The following is a 16,344-nucleotide window of genomic DNA, read 5'->3' on the forward strand; positions in this document are numbered from 1 at the left end:
ATCTGGACTAAATATCTATATATCTAAATATATCTATCTATCCATATCATCTACAAATGAGGGGGCCTATGCTAGTAGGGACACGTCAGTCCAACCTCCTCGACTGGTCCAGCCTGCCGTTGCGCGCTGTGGCCGCCGGGGGCAGCAGAGCGCTGTTTACGGCACGAGTCCCTCTGCTGCCATGGAAGTCCATTAACGGTTGGAGTCTCCTTATCATATTTTTAGATTTCCCTCTATATACATATATATGTGTGTGTGTATATATACACACACACACTCGTGCATCTATAGATATATATATAGACCGATACACACACATTTACAAAATTTCCCAAACTTGCCAGCGGACTGATTCCGCGTCCTTTTAGATCTTATAACTTGATGCACTCCGGCGACGACTTGTTGATATGAGAGGAAAGTGGGACAGAGTTGGTAGCTCGGTTGCTAACGGCTAACAGCTAACACTAGGAGCTAACTGGCTACCGCTAGCGGTAGGAGCCAACGGGCTAGCGCCAGAAGTAGACGCTAGGGGGTTAGCGGCTAGGTGGCTAACGAGGTCCAGCCCTCTCGTTGTTTACCACGCTGCTGTCACTCGGCTCCCCGTCCTGGACCAGGACTCAGGAACCCAGACCCACCCTGGAGCTCTCCTGCGGTCAGTAGGAGGACTAGTAGTAGTACTAGTAGCGGTAGTACTAGTGGTTAGTAGTTAACTAGTGGTAAACAAGTAGTAAACTAGCCAAGATGTCTACAGAGGTCGAGTGTAGCTCGGGTCTGACGCCTGGCGTGGAGAGCCACCAAAACAAGCCCGAGGAACCAGTCCACCCGGCCCCCGAGCAGAGCCAGAGGCTCCCGGACCGGGCCCTGGACGGACCCGGGTGTTCGGGCAGCCCCGTGGACCTGAACAAGAGGTGCAAGGAGAACGACAAGGAGAACGAGCAGAACCCCCGCAGTGGGAACGTGGAGGTCGGGGAGACGGCGAGGGAGAAGGTCCTGGACGCCCCTCCGCCCAAAGTGAACGCCTGGGCCAAGAGGACCCCGGGCCGGGTCCCCCACAACCCCGCGACCCTCGGTCCGCACGAGAAGGGTAATGATCCATGTATTTTAAAAATAGCATTGATGACTAAGCCTTATTGGTAACCCCGCCAGCTGGCACCCTCTCCCGCATGGCGGAGTCGGGACACCCCGATGGAAGTGTTTAATATGTGGACCTGCAGTGGGTCGGGGGCCTGGGGACTCTGGAGGTTCTGGGGGGCCCCCGCAGGAGCTGGGGGGCCCCGGGGGCTCTGGAGGAGCCGAGGACCTAAAGTCAGTGGCGGTGTTGGGTGAGCTATCTGCTCCCATCCCCCCTCCGCTCCAGTTGCAGCGGAACACGTGGGGGTTGCTGACAAGTGCTACTTCTTTAGCTTCAAGTGCTACATAATTAGCTTGTGGCTACTGGCAGCTCCCCCTCCTGCTCCGCTCCCCTTCTCCTAAAAGGTCTGAAGCCGACCACCAAGCTCCCGTGTCGGGCAGAGTGGCAGGCACGCCGCCCCAGAGTCGAGCCGCTGCAGGGTGGCTGGTGTAGAGCCTGGCGGCTAACCAGTAGCTGTGGGAGACAGACACGTGTTTTACCCATAATACAGCCATGGTGCTGCCGACCAATGACCTGGCCGTCTGCACTGCCTCCCCCGCTAGCCAGGGCAGGTGTTTAAAGTCAACTTTAACAACACATATAAACACACTTTATTGGTGAATGTGTAATGGATCAGGAATTAATTGCGTTTTCAGGCATTGGAGAAGATCTTCCATGAAGTTGAGCCAGACCTACAGTGCTGTGTGTGTAGTAGTGGTGTGTAATGCTTAGTGGGTGGGTGGTTTAGTTTCTTATCAGGGTGGCCAGTCTCTGTTGACTGATAGAGCCACTCCCTCTACCTCCAGTAGCTGCAGCTAACCCACAGCTAGCCAGTTCAAACAGCTACTACTTTACGCTGTTGAGCTAATACAAGAATCCATCTGCAGATAAGCAGTCCGTTGAGTGCGACAAGGCCCTGGTAAACAGGGCTAGACGTGGTGTTTCCTCAGGCTTGTTGGTCATGAAGTGTCACGTTGTCTTGATTGGTGTTGTCTCCCCAGATCAACAGAGCCCCCTTAAAGTGGTCCGTGCAGCTAAACCCAGGACCAGGAAGTCCAGTAAGGTAAAAGTCCTTCACTTGGCATCTGTGACCATCTCTGCACCAGTACATACATACAGACAGTACATACATCAGTGATCACCGCCTGTCCAGTTTAAGGCGAACCCCCCAAAGGACTTGTTTCTTTTGTCTGTCTCACCGTGTGTTTCTTTGTTATGTTTGACTAAAATGTATAAAGTTGTAAAACAGGATATTTTCTGTAAAATACGAGGGCTCTCCTCATCCGGTGAGTTTTGTACCGACTGGCCCGAGCGAAGGGGACATTATGAGCACTAGCATAACACGAAGAACCAGGGCTCTCAGTCTGTACCCCCCCCCCCCCCCCCCCTCAGTCTGTACCCTTTACACTGATATTTCATGTCCTTAATTGACTTATTTCTTGTGTAAATCTCTTCCAGTCTGGGGACTTCAGTGACATCACAAACTGGCCCACCCCTGGGGAGCTGGTCAAAGAGGTGAGGGCTTTTCACATGAGTTGAACTGGAGTACAGTGAAGGAGTTGAGGCTGTTGTGGTGCCTCACTAGCGTCTGATGCTCTCCGCCCCCTGAGGAGGACTAGTTCAGCTGAGCGTGAAGGTGGATTTATACTACTCCGTAAAGTGCTGCACGTAGACACGGAGAGCCCTCTCCGTCGACGGAGAGCCTGTCGGAGACCCTCTCCGTAGCTCTACGTGCGCATCCATATTTTTTAACTATCTGTCGAGGCAACGGAGACGGACGGAGACGGCAAGGGCTGTGATTGATCCTCTAACAAAATCATTTCCAGAATCACTTTCCCCGGTTTGACTTTTCACCTTATTTACTTTGTACATTGTAACGGATACGGAGTAGTATACTTTCACCTTTAAGGCCAAAGTATGCTACTCCGTATCCGTAATCCGACTCCGTAACTACGGAGACCCCTCGAGCATTCGCAGTTCTCCGTTGGGATGTCGGTATACGCGATGCAATCCGCCACCCCGTCGATCTTATATGCTGACTACTAACCATGTAAATAGTGTTAAGTAAATAAACTTCCAAAGCTTTTCAAATCTTATTTGGTGTTTTATTAGTCCTTAATGTGCAAAGTGAACAATGTACAAAGTAAATAAGGTGCAAAGTCAAACCGGATGAGTGTAAATCCACCTTTAGTCTCACATCAGCACCGGCTCCTGTTCCCACGTCTTATCTTCCGGTTGATTGAATTGGTTGAGGTCTGAAATGAGATAATCCAATCATCCGCCCCGCCCCGCCCCGCCAGAACCAGAACACCCCGCTCAGCCCGGAGGAAAAGAAGCCGGCTCCTGCTCGTCGGGAGAAGGAGAAGAGGAAAGGCGATCAGGAGGAGAAGGGGAAGGGAGGGGAGCAGCAGCAGCAGGAGGAGCAGAAGACCGACAGCAACACCAAGGAGAACCAGGAGGCACCGCGGGAGGCCGACAAGGCCCCGGCCGCACCCAGGGACAGAGAGCCCGAGGGGGGCCTTGACCCCAAGACCACTGCCCTGAGGAAGAGAGGAGGTATGGATCACTGTTCTCACTCTCATGTACATAATCACACTCCTGTACGTTATCACTCTTGTGTAAGTGATCACTCTCCTGTACATTGTCACACTCCTGTGAATGGTCACTCTCCTGTACATTCTCACTCTCCTGTACATTATCACTATCCTGTACATTATCACTATCCTGTACATGTCCCTCTCCTGTACATTATCACTCTCCTGTACATTATCACGCTCCTGTACATTATCACTTTCCTGTACATTATCACGCTCCTGTACATTATCACTCTCCTGTACACGCCTACCTACAACAAACCCACTTACTATATGTAGTTTTATATAATTGCCTATCGTAACATTTTATTGATTTGTTTAAGAGACATTTCATATATTTGGGTCCGTTTCAGACACGGAACATGCACAATTATATCCACAATGATCATTCAATTATTTAATTATTATTTAATTATCTAACCCTAATCAATTTGAGAAGCATTCGTTTTGTAGACATGGGCTATGTCTTGTGTGGGCCTACTATTTATTTATTTATTTATTTATTTATTTATGTGTATATGTGTGTCATATGCTAATTATTGCATCAGGTAATGGTCAAATTATGTCATGTGTTCTTCTTATTATGAGCAACACCACAAGCCCCTTTGCTCTTTGTCTTCTGCTACTGACTCCATCATTGTCCAGGACTCTAATGTGTATCGTTTGATGTGTTCATCACCACCATTAACTCAAAGACCACGCCTCTCCTCCTCTACCATCAACTACCGTCAAGGAACTAAAGTAAAAGTGTTTCTTTATTCCGTGGTGTAAACGGTTTATTCTGGTGTGAAACCTGTTATTCAGGTTTCAGGGGGTTTAACTGAAAGGGGTTTCTTTTAAAAATGAATTTGAGTGAAAAGGGTTTCTTTGATCTGGAGTGAAAGCGGTTTCTCTAATCCAGAGTGAAAGTGCTTTGGGCGTGCCCCTCCTCACGTGGTGTTCTCGGTCGCTAGGTAACAAACATAAGTGGGTCTCCCTGCCCGTGGAGGAAGTGACCGGGGACGGCGCCGGCGACCCCAGCCTGACAAACCCCGCCCACGAGTCACCTGACACCTCATCACCTAACCACACGCTCCATAGTAACAGGGCGCATGATAGCAACAGGAGTAAGTTGGCAGTTTCTCTCTCTCTCTCGTTCTCTCGCTCTCTCTCTCTCTCTCTCTCCCCCGGGTTGGGACACTCAGGAAACAGGCTCTCCTGTTCTCTCATGCTGTCACCAGACCGCCTCTATACATTTATAAACATCTCTGTCATGGCCGTCATCATCATCATCATCATCATCGCCATGGTAACCAGAGGCGGTTGTCTTCCTGCCTAGGCTGGAGGCGGGAACGGGACCCCAGCGAGGACGCCGCACGCGGCACACTGCGAGGCGGCAGGGTTAAAGGTCGCGGCCGCGGGAGAGGTCGCGGACGAGGTTTGTGAGCGTGTGACCTTTGGGTTTGGGTTAGGTTTAGTAGCGGCGGGGACGGCCTTTGATGCGTTAAAGCTTCAGGGGGTGGGACCATTTTAATGGCATCTAGCGAAACAATATAATATTCATCAGTATGTTTTCATTGATGTATAATCCATGAAAATAAAAGAACCCCATTTTTTGAGCTGATTGAAAACTCTAGGAGTAAAGGCTAAAAGAAAAAAATTGACAAACATTTTTAGATACATCTTTACGCATTCAAGCACGCTCAGTTGGATGCGATCTACAAACTCACCTCTAGAGGTCACTAAATTCTGCACACGGCCCCTTTAGTAGTATTTTATCCTTGAAACTAATAAGATTGATGTTAAATCATTAAAGCTTATGACCTAAGTATTAAATCATTAATTAATTGGATTAATATTAAATCACTAGAACTAATACGATAATTAAGCCGGTACCGGGTAAACAACCCGGACAGTTGATCTGGAACACGAGACAGTTGACCTGGAACACGAAACCTGGACTCCCAGACCGTTGATCAGACCTGGATCACCAGACAGTTGACCTGGAACACAAGACAGTTGACCTGGAACACGAAACCTGGACTCCCAGACCGTTGATCAGACCTGGATCACCAGACAGTTGACCTGGAACACAAGACAGTTGACCTGAAACACGAGACAGTTGACCTGGAACACGAAACCTGGACTCCCAGACCGTTGATCAGACCTGGATCACCAGACAGTTGACCTGGAACACAAGACAGTTGACCTGAAACACGAGACAGTTGACCTGGAACACGAAACCTGGACTCCCAGACCGTTGATCAGACCTGGAACACCAGACCATTAACCTGGAACACAAGACCTGGACTCCCAGACCATTGGTCAGACATGGAACACCAGACCATTGACCAGACATGGAACACCAGACCATTAACCTGGAACACAAGACCTGGACTCCCAGACCATTGACCAGACGTGGAACACCAGATTGTTAATCAGACCTGGATCACCAGACCGTTGATCTGGAACCAGACCGTTGTTTAGACCTGGAATCCCCAACACTTTACCTCATCTTGTGTTTTCTCTGCAGGACGTTTTGAGTATGGCCAGAGCTCCAGAGAGGGTCCGGACGGTGCCCTCCAGCCTGGGGTCCAGGGCTCCAACATGGTGTACTACTATGACGGCGGCAGCAGCAAGGTCCAGATGTACACCGTGGACGAGAAGCTCCTCAAGGAATATGTGAAGCGCCAAATGTGAGTCTTTCAGCTAACCACTAGCCTTAATGTCGCGAGTAGCTAACCACTAGCCTCAATGCCGAGAGTAGCCAACCAGTAGCCTTCAGCTAACCACTAGCCGTAAATCCAGGAGCAGTTAACCACTAGCCTTCAGCTAACCACTAGCCTTAATGCCAGGAGCAGCTAACCACTAGCCTTCAGCTAACCACTAGCCTTAATGCCAGAAGCAGTTCCCTGCTCCCAGCTACACTACTTCATTGCTCCTCAAGGTGGCACACATGTCTTGAGGAGGGAGACGGAGGGAAACCTGAACAGAAGTTAACTAGCCAAAGTTGAGTAACTGAAAACTCAGTTTAGACCGTAAATAAAGACGGAACATTAATTACATTAAGAATACATGCCCAATAACATGTTTGTTGTTAATATAACAAGCCAGGCCGAAATTTAACTTTTTCAGAGGAGATATTGTGATATATTGTGATGCTTGTAGAGAGGCCATGAATAGTATTAAGAAGTCAAGAAAGCATGAAATCGAACCGATGGCAATGGCTGTGTGTATCCGTGCATGTGTTGGATACGTCTGTCGATGTGTTCTGTGTTCTGCCGCTGATGGTCTCTTTGTTCTGCCTGTTTTCGGGTGCGGCCAGTGAGTACTACTTCAGCCTCCACAACCTGGAGAGAGACTTCTTCCTGCGCAGGAAGATGGACGCCCAGGGCTACCTGCCGGTTTCGCTGATCGCTGGCTTCCACCGAGTCCAGGCCCTGACCACCGACCTCAGCCTCATCATGGAGGTACGTCCTCCCAGTGTCTCCGCTACACTGTCCCCTAAACACACTGTCCCCACAACACACTGTCCCCACAACACACTGTCCCCACAACACACTGTCCCCTTAACACACTATACTGTCCTCTAAACACACTGTCCCCATAACACACTGTCCCCTAAACACACTGTCCCCACAACACACTGTCCCCTAAACACACTGTCCCCTAAACACACTGTCCCCACAACACACTGTCCCCACAACACACTGTCCCCACAACACACTGTCCCCACAACACACTGTCCCCACAACACACTGTCCCCACAACACACTGTCCCCACAACACACGGTCCCCACAACACACGGTCCCCACAACACACTGTCCCCTAAACACACTGTCCTCTAAACACACTGTCCTCTAAACACACTATACTGTCCTCTAAACACACTATACTGTCCTCTAAACACACTATACTGTTCCCTAAACACACTATACTGTCCTCTAAACACACTATACTGTCCCCTCAACACACTACACTGTCCTCTAAATGTGTGTGTGTGTGTGTGTGTGTGTGCGTGCAGGCTCTAAGGAGTAGTGAGGAGGTGGAGCTGGCGGTCGACCGGGTGCGCTGTAAGGTGGAGCCCGAGCGCTGGCCCATCCCCGGGTCCCTGGTGGTCGGCTCCCCCCGCACCGACTTCACCCAGCTCATCCACTGCCCCGAGTTCATCCCCGGCCAGGCCTTCACCCCGTCTACCACTGGTTAGTGAGCACCACTGCTGGTTAGTGAGGACCACTGCTGGTTAGTGAGGACCATTGGGTTACACTGCTGGTTAGTGAGGACCATCGGGTTACACTGCTGGTTAGTGAGGACCACTGCTGGTTAGTGAGGACCATCAGGTTGCACTGCTGGTTAGTGAGGACCACTGCTGGTTAGTGAGGACCATCAGGTTACACTGCTGATTAGTGAGGACCATCGGGGTACACTACTGGTTAGTGAGGACCACTGCTGGTTAGTGAGGACCATCAGGTTACACTGCTGGTTAGTGAGGACCACTGCTGGTTAGTGAGGACCATCAGGTTACACTGCTGGTTAGTGAGGACCATCAGGTTACACTGCTGGTTAGTGAGGACCATCAGGTTACACTGCTGGTTAGTGAGGACCATCGGGTTAACCTGGTTAGTGAGGACCATCAGGTTACACTGCTGGTTAGTGAGGACCATCGGGTTAACCTGGTTAGTGAGGACCATCGGGTTAACCTGGTTAGTGAGGACCATCAGGTTACACTGCTGGTTAGTGAGGACCATCGGGTTACACTGCTGGTTAGTGAGGACCATCAGGTTACACTGCTGGTTAGTGAGGACCATCGGGTTAACCTGCTGGTTAGTAGGTTGTGTTGACAACGGGTCAGGTGGGTTCTAATCGGTTCTCCTCCCATCTGACAGAAGGACCAGTGGATCCTGAGGTCAGAAGCAGCGCCCCTGGTTCAGCCCCGCCCACAGCTCTAGCCACGCCCACAGCTCTAGCCACGCCCACAGTGGACCCTCCGGCCTCCGACACGGACGCCTGGATCCAGGTGGAGAGACGCCAGCGGCAGTCGTCTGGACGCAACAAGGTACTGTCTGGTCACCTGACCTCTGGCCTGGGTCACCTGACCCGGTCACAGGTTTATGGTTTTAAACGACCCTGAAGTTCTCTCCAGCCTGATGTAACTCTTCCCTCGTTAAGCAGCCCCTCCCCCCCCCCTCCTCTGTTCCTCATGGCTCTCTGCTCTCGTGTTCATCTGATCTCCTCCAGGAGGCCCCCCCGGCCCCCGGGCCCCCCCCGGCCCCCCCGCAGGAGGAGCTGGACTTCCTGTTCGACGAGGAGATGGAGCAGATGGCGCCGAGGAAGAACACCTTCACCGACTGGTCGGACGAGGACGAGGACGACTACGAACTGGACGACAACGACGTCAACAAGATCCTGATCGTCACGCAGACTCCCCCGCACCTACGCAAACACCCCGGGGGCGATCGCACCGGCAACCACGAGTCCCGCGCCAAGATCACCATGGACCTGGCCAAGACCATCAACGACGGACTGTACTACTACGAGCAGGACCTCTGGAGCGGCCCCGACCTCGCCGAGCCCTGCAAGGTGAGGGACGCGCTACCACTGCTGCTGCTGTTTACCTGTTGTTGTTGTTGTTGTTGTTTACCTGCTGGCGGGTCACCTGCCGATTACCTCATGGTGTTCACCTTGTGTTGACCTGGATGTTGTGTAAAGGTCCCATGTTGCGCCACCACTATTCCCGTACATATTAGTACATACTACACGTGAACACTCCAAAAGATAAACAAGATAACACTTTTTGCCGGGATTTATTTGTTTATATTAGCGGTTTATTTGTTTTTAGTAGGTATCTCAGGGATATTGCCCAAGGATATTGCCTCCCAAGATGGCGCAATTTGATTTGGTTCGCTAATCTCGGGATATCCCGAGATAGCGAACCAATCAAATTGCGCCATCTTAGGAGGTTCCCGTGTAGCATATACTAATGAATCTTATCCTCCGTTAGATGCCACTACACTCTACACAGGGCAGCTCTGACAGGGCCAGGGGGGGGGGGGGGGCGTTTAGGGCTCAGCTGATCACCTGCTGCTACCGACCAGCACAGGGGGACCAGCACACTCTCTGAGGCTGCGCCACGCTGTCAACGCAATCAGAGCTCAAAGGTCCCTGAGCTGAGAACCACTGCACCTGAACACACACACACACGCGTGCGCACACATGGGCACACACACGGGCACGCACACACGGGCATGCGCACACGGGCATGCGCACACAGAGACCGACCTTGGCCTGTGTTGCTGATGTGTAAGTCAGCACAAAGTCTCCCCCGCAGCTCATCTGATCCGTCAGCTAACTGCTAACCCCTCAGCTAACTACTAGCCACCGCTAACTAGGCAGAATGCTAGCCCGACGCTTACATTTCAACCTTTAACTGACGTGTGTGTGTGTGTGTGTGTGTGTGTGTGTGTGTGTGTGTGTGTGTGTGTCGTTCAGCAGGAAGTAGGGAGCTACAAGAAGATCAGTGTCATCAGTCAAGATGAGTTCGAGACCCTTGCCCCAAAACCCCCTGTGGACCCCAACCAAGAAGTTCCTCAGATTCCCAGTTCAGGTGATCTATAAACATCTCTTTATAGCTATACACATCTCTATAGACTATATCTATATATAGCTCTATAGACATCTATATATAGCTCTATTGACATCTCTATATATCTATATATAAATCTCATCTCTATCACTATTGACATCACTTTAAATATATAAACATCTCTATACAAATCTATATATATATATATATCTATACACATCTCTATACAAAGTTTAGATGAAATTGCACAGCAGCGCTAGTGCTATTCAAGAGCATGCAAAGAAATTGCCCTCTGCTTGAAGAAGGATCTCCAGAAAATAAATCAAAGCGTAATTGGAGTACATTCCCCATTTAGCAGCAGGTTATAATTAGAAGGCATTTGATTTAGGAGGCGGATGAAGAGTTGGTTCAGGTTATATTCATGTTATTATATTGGTAGTATTTTCATGTTATTATATTGGTACTGTATCCATGTTTTATTATTAGTACATTAATGTTAATCTAATGTAATCCATCATTATAGTGTTATGGTCTTACTGGTGTTATAGTGTTGTGGTCTTACTGGTGTTATAGTGTTGTGGTCTTACTGGTGTTATAGTGTTGAGGTCTTACTGGTATTATAGTGTAATGGTCTTACTGGTATTATAGTGTAGTGGTCTTACTGGTATTATAGTGTAGTGGTCTTACTGGTGTTATAGTGTAGTGGTCTTACTGGTATTATAGTGTAGTGGTCTTACTGGTATTATAGTGTAGTGGTCTTACTGGTATTATAGTGTAGTGGTCTTACTGGTATTATAGTGTAGTGGTCTTACTGGTATTATAGTGTAGTGGTCTTACTGGTATTATAGTGTAGTGGTCTTACTGGTATAGTGTAGTGGTCTTACTGGTCCGTCTCTGTGGTTCCAGTGGACCTGTCTCCGGTTCCCGTGGAGATCCAGGACCTGGCTCAGTCCCTGCCTGCTAGCGTCCCTCAGTCCCCCAGAGACCTGCAGGCCAGGACCCCCCGGACCCCCAAGACCCCCCGGACGCCGGGCCGCCTGGACCTCAACAAGACCCCCCGCTTCTACCCCGTCATCAAGGAGAGCGCCGAGGTCGACGGACAGGTGAGGCCCCGCTCCTCCTCTCTGCTCCTCTGCTCTCTCTCTGCTCCTCTCTCCTCCTCTCTGCTGCTCTCTGCTGCTCTCTCCTCCTCTCTCCTCCTCTCTGCTCCTCTCTGCTGCTCTCTCCTCCTCTCTGCTCCTCTGTCCCTCTCTGCTCCTCTCTCCTCCTCTGCTCCTCTCTGTCCCTCTCTGCTCCTTTCTCCTCCTCTCTGCTCTCTCTCCTCCTCTGCTCTCTCTCTGCTGCTCTCTGCTCCTCTCTCCTCCTCTCTGCTCTCCCTCTCCTCCTCTCTTCTCCTCTCTGCTCTCTCTCTGCTCCTCTCTGCTCCTCTCTCCTCCTCTGCTCTCCCTCTGCTGCCTCTTTGCTCCTTTCCTCTGCTCCTCTGCTCTCTCTGCTCCTCTCTGCTCCTCTCTCCTCCTCTGCTCCTCTCTCCTCCCTATCTCCCTCTCAGAGGACATAAAGAATTCGCTCTCCTTCTTCCCTGAGTGCTTTTGAGAAAGACAACTCGTATTTTCTGAATCCTGTCATCCAGCGGAATGCATGACTTACCGTACACATCTGTTGCCGTGGAGATTATACTGGGTCAGTGCGGGTTGCCAGTGAAGCGCCCCGTCAGGGGTTGTGCGTTTGATCCCAGTACCGGGTGCAGTGAGTCAGGACATGTTGTTCTTCTGCCGTCCCAGACGCCCCGCAAGAAGAAGACCCGGCACAGCTCCAACCCGCCCCACGAGCAGCATGTGGGCTGGATCATGGACTCCCAGGACCACCGGCCCCGCTCCGCCTCCATCAGGTCAGACCCCAACCCTCACCCCGACCCTCACCCTCACCCTAACCCTCACCCCCACCCGACCCTTACCCTAACCCAGGACCACCGCCCCCGCTCCGCCTCCATCAGGTCAGACCCCCACCCACCCCTCCCCCCCCCCCCCCTCCCTCCCTCCCTCCCTCCACAGCAGCTGCAATGTGACTGACCTTCCCCCCCCCCCCCCCCTCCAGCAGCTCCACCGCCTCCCCCTCGGAGGGGTCGTCCTCCCTGGGCTGCACCCCCCACTCCCTCCCCAAGTTCCTGCACCCGTCCAACCAGCTGCTGAGGGACCAGGGCTTCACCCAGCAGGGCTACCACAAGTACCGCCGACGCTGCCTCTCTGGTAACCTGTCTGTCTGTCTGTCTGTCTGTCTGTCTGTCTGTGATCACATGTTGTTTCATACATCATATCACATTATATCATATCATGTTATTTCACATGTTGTGTCTCATACTTATATCAATGGAACTACTACACTACCCATCATGCACTAGGTTAGCGGAACTACACTACCCATCATGCACTAGGTAAATAGAACTACACTACCCATCATGCACTAGGTTAATAGAACTACACTACTCATCATGCACTAGGTTAATGAAACTACACTACCCATCATGCACTAGGTTAATAGAACTACACTACTCATCATGCACTAGGTTAATAGAACTACACTACTCATCATGCACTAGGTTAATGAAACTACACTACCCATCATGCACTTGGTCAATGGTCCAGGTCAACTGATGAGCCTCCTGTGTTTCTATTGGTCCAGAGAGGAAGCGTCTGGGCGGGGGCCAATCCCAGGAGATGAACACCCTGTTCCGCTTCTGGTCCTTCTTCCTGAGGGACAACTTCAACCGGCGCATGTACGAGGAGTTCAAACTGTTTGCCGTGGAAGACGCCAGAGACAACTACAGGTACCTCCGCTGCTCTCTTCACACCCTGCCCTCTGATTGGCTCGTGGCGTTGGCCCCTCCCCACTGCGGGCGCGATGCTCCCGAACCACCAACATGGCGGGCTCCATCCCTTAAGCGCTCCTCCACCTTAAGAAGGGAGGACTGCAGCATCACAGTCCGTTGGACACGGCCCTTGTGGGTCCCCGGTTCCCCTGAAGCCTGACAAACCTTCTGCGTTGTGATGTAACGTGGCTGATGTTCGTTTGTGGGGACATCCGGATATCAGTGGCTTGATTTACTTATGCAGTCGTCGTTCATTGACTGCATGAATAATCAACAGAAGGCGCGGTTGTTTGACGAAGTTATGAAAAAAACGTTTGCTTTCTTGGTTTAGTTGTTCATTAATCAACCTTGTGTGGTTTTTGTCCATGTGATTTTTGTGAAATCAGAGCTTTTTCTTACTTGTTTTTAAGTCTGAAAACGCCAGCCCTCCCTTACTGGAGTAGCAGTAGAGCAGTAGAGATGGGTGGGGTAGAGCCGGGTGGGGTGGAGCTGGGTGGGGTAGAGCTGGCTGGGTATGTGGGTGGGGTGGGGTGTAGCCTCAGGGAAGTGTCACTCAACGCTGAGGTATGTCATTGGGTGGGGGGGGGTGGAGTTTTTGGGAAGGTAGTTGGAGGGTGGGGTCGGGGTGTGTTTTGTCTGAACTGTGTTCATGCATGCGTTGTGTCTAGGGTGAGTAGAGAGCTGCATGTTCTCAACTTTTTTTTTACATCAAGATCGCCTGGTCCCTGAACACACCTGTACACACCTGGTCCCTGAACACACCTGGTCCCTGAACACACCTTTACTCACCTGGTCCCTGTACACACCTGGTCCCTGTACACACCTGGTCCCTGTACACACCTGTACACACCTGGTCCCCGTACACACCTGAACACACCTGGTCCCTGTACACACCTGTACACACCTGGTCCCTGTACACACCTGGTCCCCGTACACACCTGGTCCCTGAACACACCTGGTCCCTGTACACACCTGTACACACCTGGTCCCTGAACACACCTGGTCCCTGAACACACCTGGTCCCCGTACACACCTGTTCACATCTGGTCACTGTACACTCCTGGTCCCTGTTCACACCTGGTCCCCATACACACCTGTACACACCTGGTTACTGGTGATGGATTGGAATGTGTATATAGTTTCCTTCCTGGTGCTGTTGGGGTGTGAGAGAGCTCAGAGTGAGGCGGTGTGTCTGTGTCCTCAGGTACGGCCTGGAGTGTCTGTTCAGGTTCTACAGCTACGGCCTGGAGAAGAGGTTCCGGCAGGATCTGTTCCAGGACTTCCAGGAGGAAACCATCAAGGATTTTGAGAAAGGTAACCGGAGCATAAAGCCGACGCCGTTCACCGTGTAGCCCTGTGTTGTGTTGTCGGAGCTGGTGTGACCCTGGTGTCGTGTTGTAGGTCAGCTGTACGGTCTAGAGAAGTTCTGGGCCTTCCTCAAGTACTCCAGGACCCCCAGCCAGCGCCTGGACCCCCGACTGCAGGAGCACCTGTCCAAGTTCAGCACCCTGGAGGACTTCAGAGTGGTGGTGCGTAGAGGGACATAATAGGCCTGTCAGGATAACGACTTCATCCACCTACATATGCGTGATGTACTGTATAGTAACGGTGTGGTTAAAGGTGCTGTTTAAACACACGCCTAAACACGCATGTACACGGGTCATTACCCAGATTACCGCGTAATTCCAGCCAGAAAGTTTGAACTTTTAGTGCAAGAAATATAGAAAGAAATGTAAACATTCCATTTCCAATGTCTGAATGTTCTTAGAAATTGAAAGGGGATTGCTCTTTTCAAGTCATTATTCTATTGTATCATTGGCATCGTGGTGACAGGTCAACTCCTGGTAGTCATGGTGACAGGCCTACTTCTGGTGGTCCATGGTGACGGGTCAACTTCCGGTAGTCATGGTGACAGGCTCGCTGGTTTGCGGCGTAACGTGGGTTCAGGTGTTTGTGTGTGGCGTGTGTGTGGTGTGTCTCGTACCATGTGACCCTCTTGACCCATCGGCTCGTGTGTTGTTTGCAGCCCGCCACGGGAGAGGAGGGGGGTCGCCGGAGACGTCACTCCTCCTCAGCGGGAGACAACGGCGGCCGCCGCCGCCGCCACCCCTCCAACCCCGCCTCCGCGCCCACGGCAACGGCGGACGCGCCCGCCGCCGCCGCCACCGCCGTAGCCGCGCCCACCGCCACCAAGAAGAGGGCCCCGGCCACCGCCGCCAAGAACCCCGCCGCGGTGAACAAACAAGCCGACCCTTGACCCAGCCACGGCTGGGAAGCCCCCCCGCTATTGGCCGAGAAATGGGAGAGATCAGGGCCTCTGATTGGTGCACTTCATTTGGAGTGGAGGCAGTCGCCTCAACTGCTGTCAACGTTTACAATAAAGTGCATTCCTTGCATTTCAACCCTCGGAGGCCGCTTTGGAGACCAGGAGTTCCTGTCTTAATTCACAGGGACGACCCACAATGAGTTAGCTCTTAGCTTCAAGCTCGTGAGCTATGAGCTGGGCTAGGACTGAAGCAGCCTGCGGCCTTAACGTAGCGTGTTCCTTAGTCTAGAGCTAAAAGTCTGACCTCCGACCTGACAATCATGTCCCTGCTGCAGACGTTTCCAGACGGCTCAACAACCAAAGTGCCATTTTTAATTTCCACGCCGTTAGAATCCACAACAGTATTGTTGGTTATTGATTCTTGAGTCTATATGATCTATGAAATTATTGTACACCATTTTAATATGGGAAATCTTCCCGGGGACTTGAGACCGGTTTTACATCGAGAAGTAGAATAATTTATTGTTCATTTCCATTTATTTGATTATTAGCATAGTCTGAGTCTACCGTTGGATTTTGTTTGAACGCATTTTATGAATATACTTAAGAAGTCTAAATGTTTTAGCTGCAATCTGGGGTATGTGCTTAAGTATATTTGAGTATATAGTTTCTTAAACAATGATTGATGCTTTTTTGCTTTAATAATTAACTGGCCTTAAACTGATTTTAAGAGATTTTAGTGAAGAAAAAAATGTACATACTATAAAAAAAAAAATACTATTCATTTATTTAGTTTTGATTTAGAAAACAGATTTTTTTTTTGGTAGTTTGGTTTGAGTGTTTTAAAAAAAAAAATTATGCATGTTAAATCTTTGAAGTTTTTAATTGTAAAATACAAAAAAAAAAAAATACAAAATAACAAGTGATTGTTGACGGTTGTCTTG

At 50.7% G+C, this 16,344-nt stretch overlaps 1 protein-coding gene across 4 annotated transcripts; it reads left to right on the top strand.

Annotated features, from left to right (window-relative positions):
* The first annotated feature begins 193 nt into the window (after positions 1–193).
* Positions 194–16,331, top strand: larp1b (La ribonucleoprotein 1B). Of its 4 annotated transcripts, none has more exons than XM_084482217.1 (19): positions 194–1,084; positions 2,113–2,174; positions 2,570–2,626; positions 3,412–3,667; positions 4,659–4,811; positions 5,024–5,122; positions 6,218–6,380; positions 7,010–7,154; positions 7,710–7,887; positions 8,572–8,741; positions 8,924–9,265; positions 10,175–10,289; positions 11,175–11,371; positions 12,050–12,156; positions 12,366–12,514; positions 12,948–13,092; positions 14,339–14,448; positions 14,536–14,663; positions 15,161–16,331. In XM_084482217.1, exons 1-19 carry the CDS (start codon positions 742–744, stop codon positions 15,389–15,391), a joined length of 3,150 nt encoding a protein of 1,049 aa, XP_084338343.1. In that variant the 5' UTR covers positions 194–741; the 3' UTR covers positions 15,392–16,331. The 4 variants fall into 4 exon arrangements, with proteins under 4 accessions (XP_084338343.1, XP_084338344.1, XP_084338345.1 ...); XM_084482218.1 differs by having other exon boundaries at positions 10,178–10,289; positions 12,363–12,514; XM_084482216.1 differs by having other exon boundaries at positions 195–1,084; positions 12,363–12,514.
* Positions 16,332–16,344: the final 13 nt, after the last annotated feature.

Source organism: Micromesistius poutassou (genome assembly GCF_964030765.1).
Source record: "Micromesistius poutassou genome assembly, chromosome: 17".
Classification (NCBI taxonomy): domain Eukaryota; kingdom Metazoa; phylum Chordata; class Actinopteri; order Gadiformes; family Gadidae; genus Micromesistius; species Micromesistius poutassou.

Bases quoted from the DNA above. Each gene is read 5' to 3' on its own strand.
- larp1b (XM_084482216.1), top strand. From the start codon at position 742: ATGTCTACAGAGGTCGAGTGTAGCTCGGGTCTGACGCCTGGCGTGGAG. The intron at 2,627-3,411 runs GTGAGGGCTTTT...CCGCCCCGCCAG, and splicing joins CTGGGGAGCTGGTCAAAGAG to AACCAGAACACCCCGCTCAG. The intron at 13,093-14,338 runs GTACCTCCGCTG...CTGTGTCCTCAG, and splicing joins GACGCCAGAGACAACTACAG to GTACGGCCTGGAGTGTCTGT.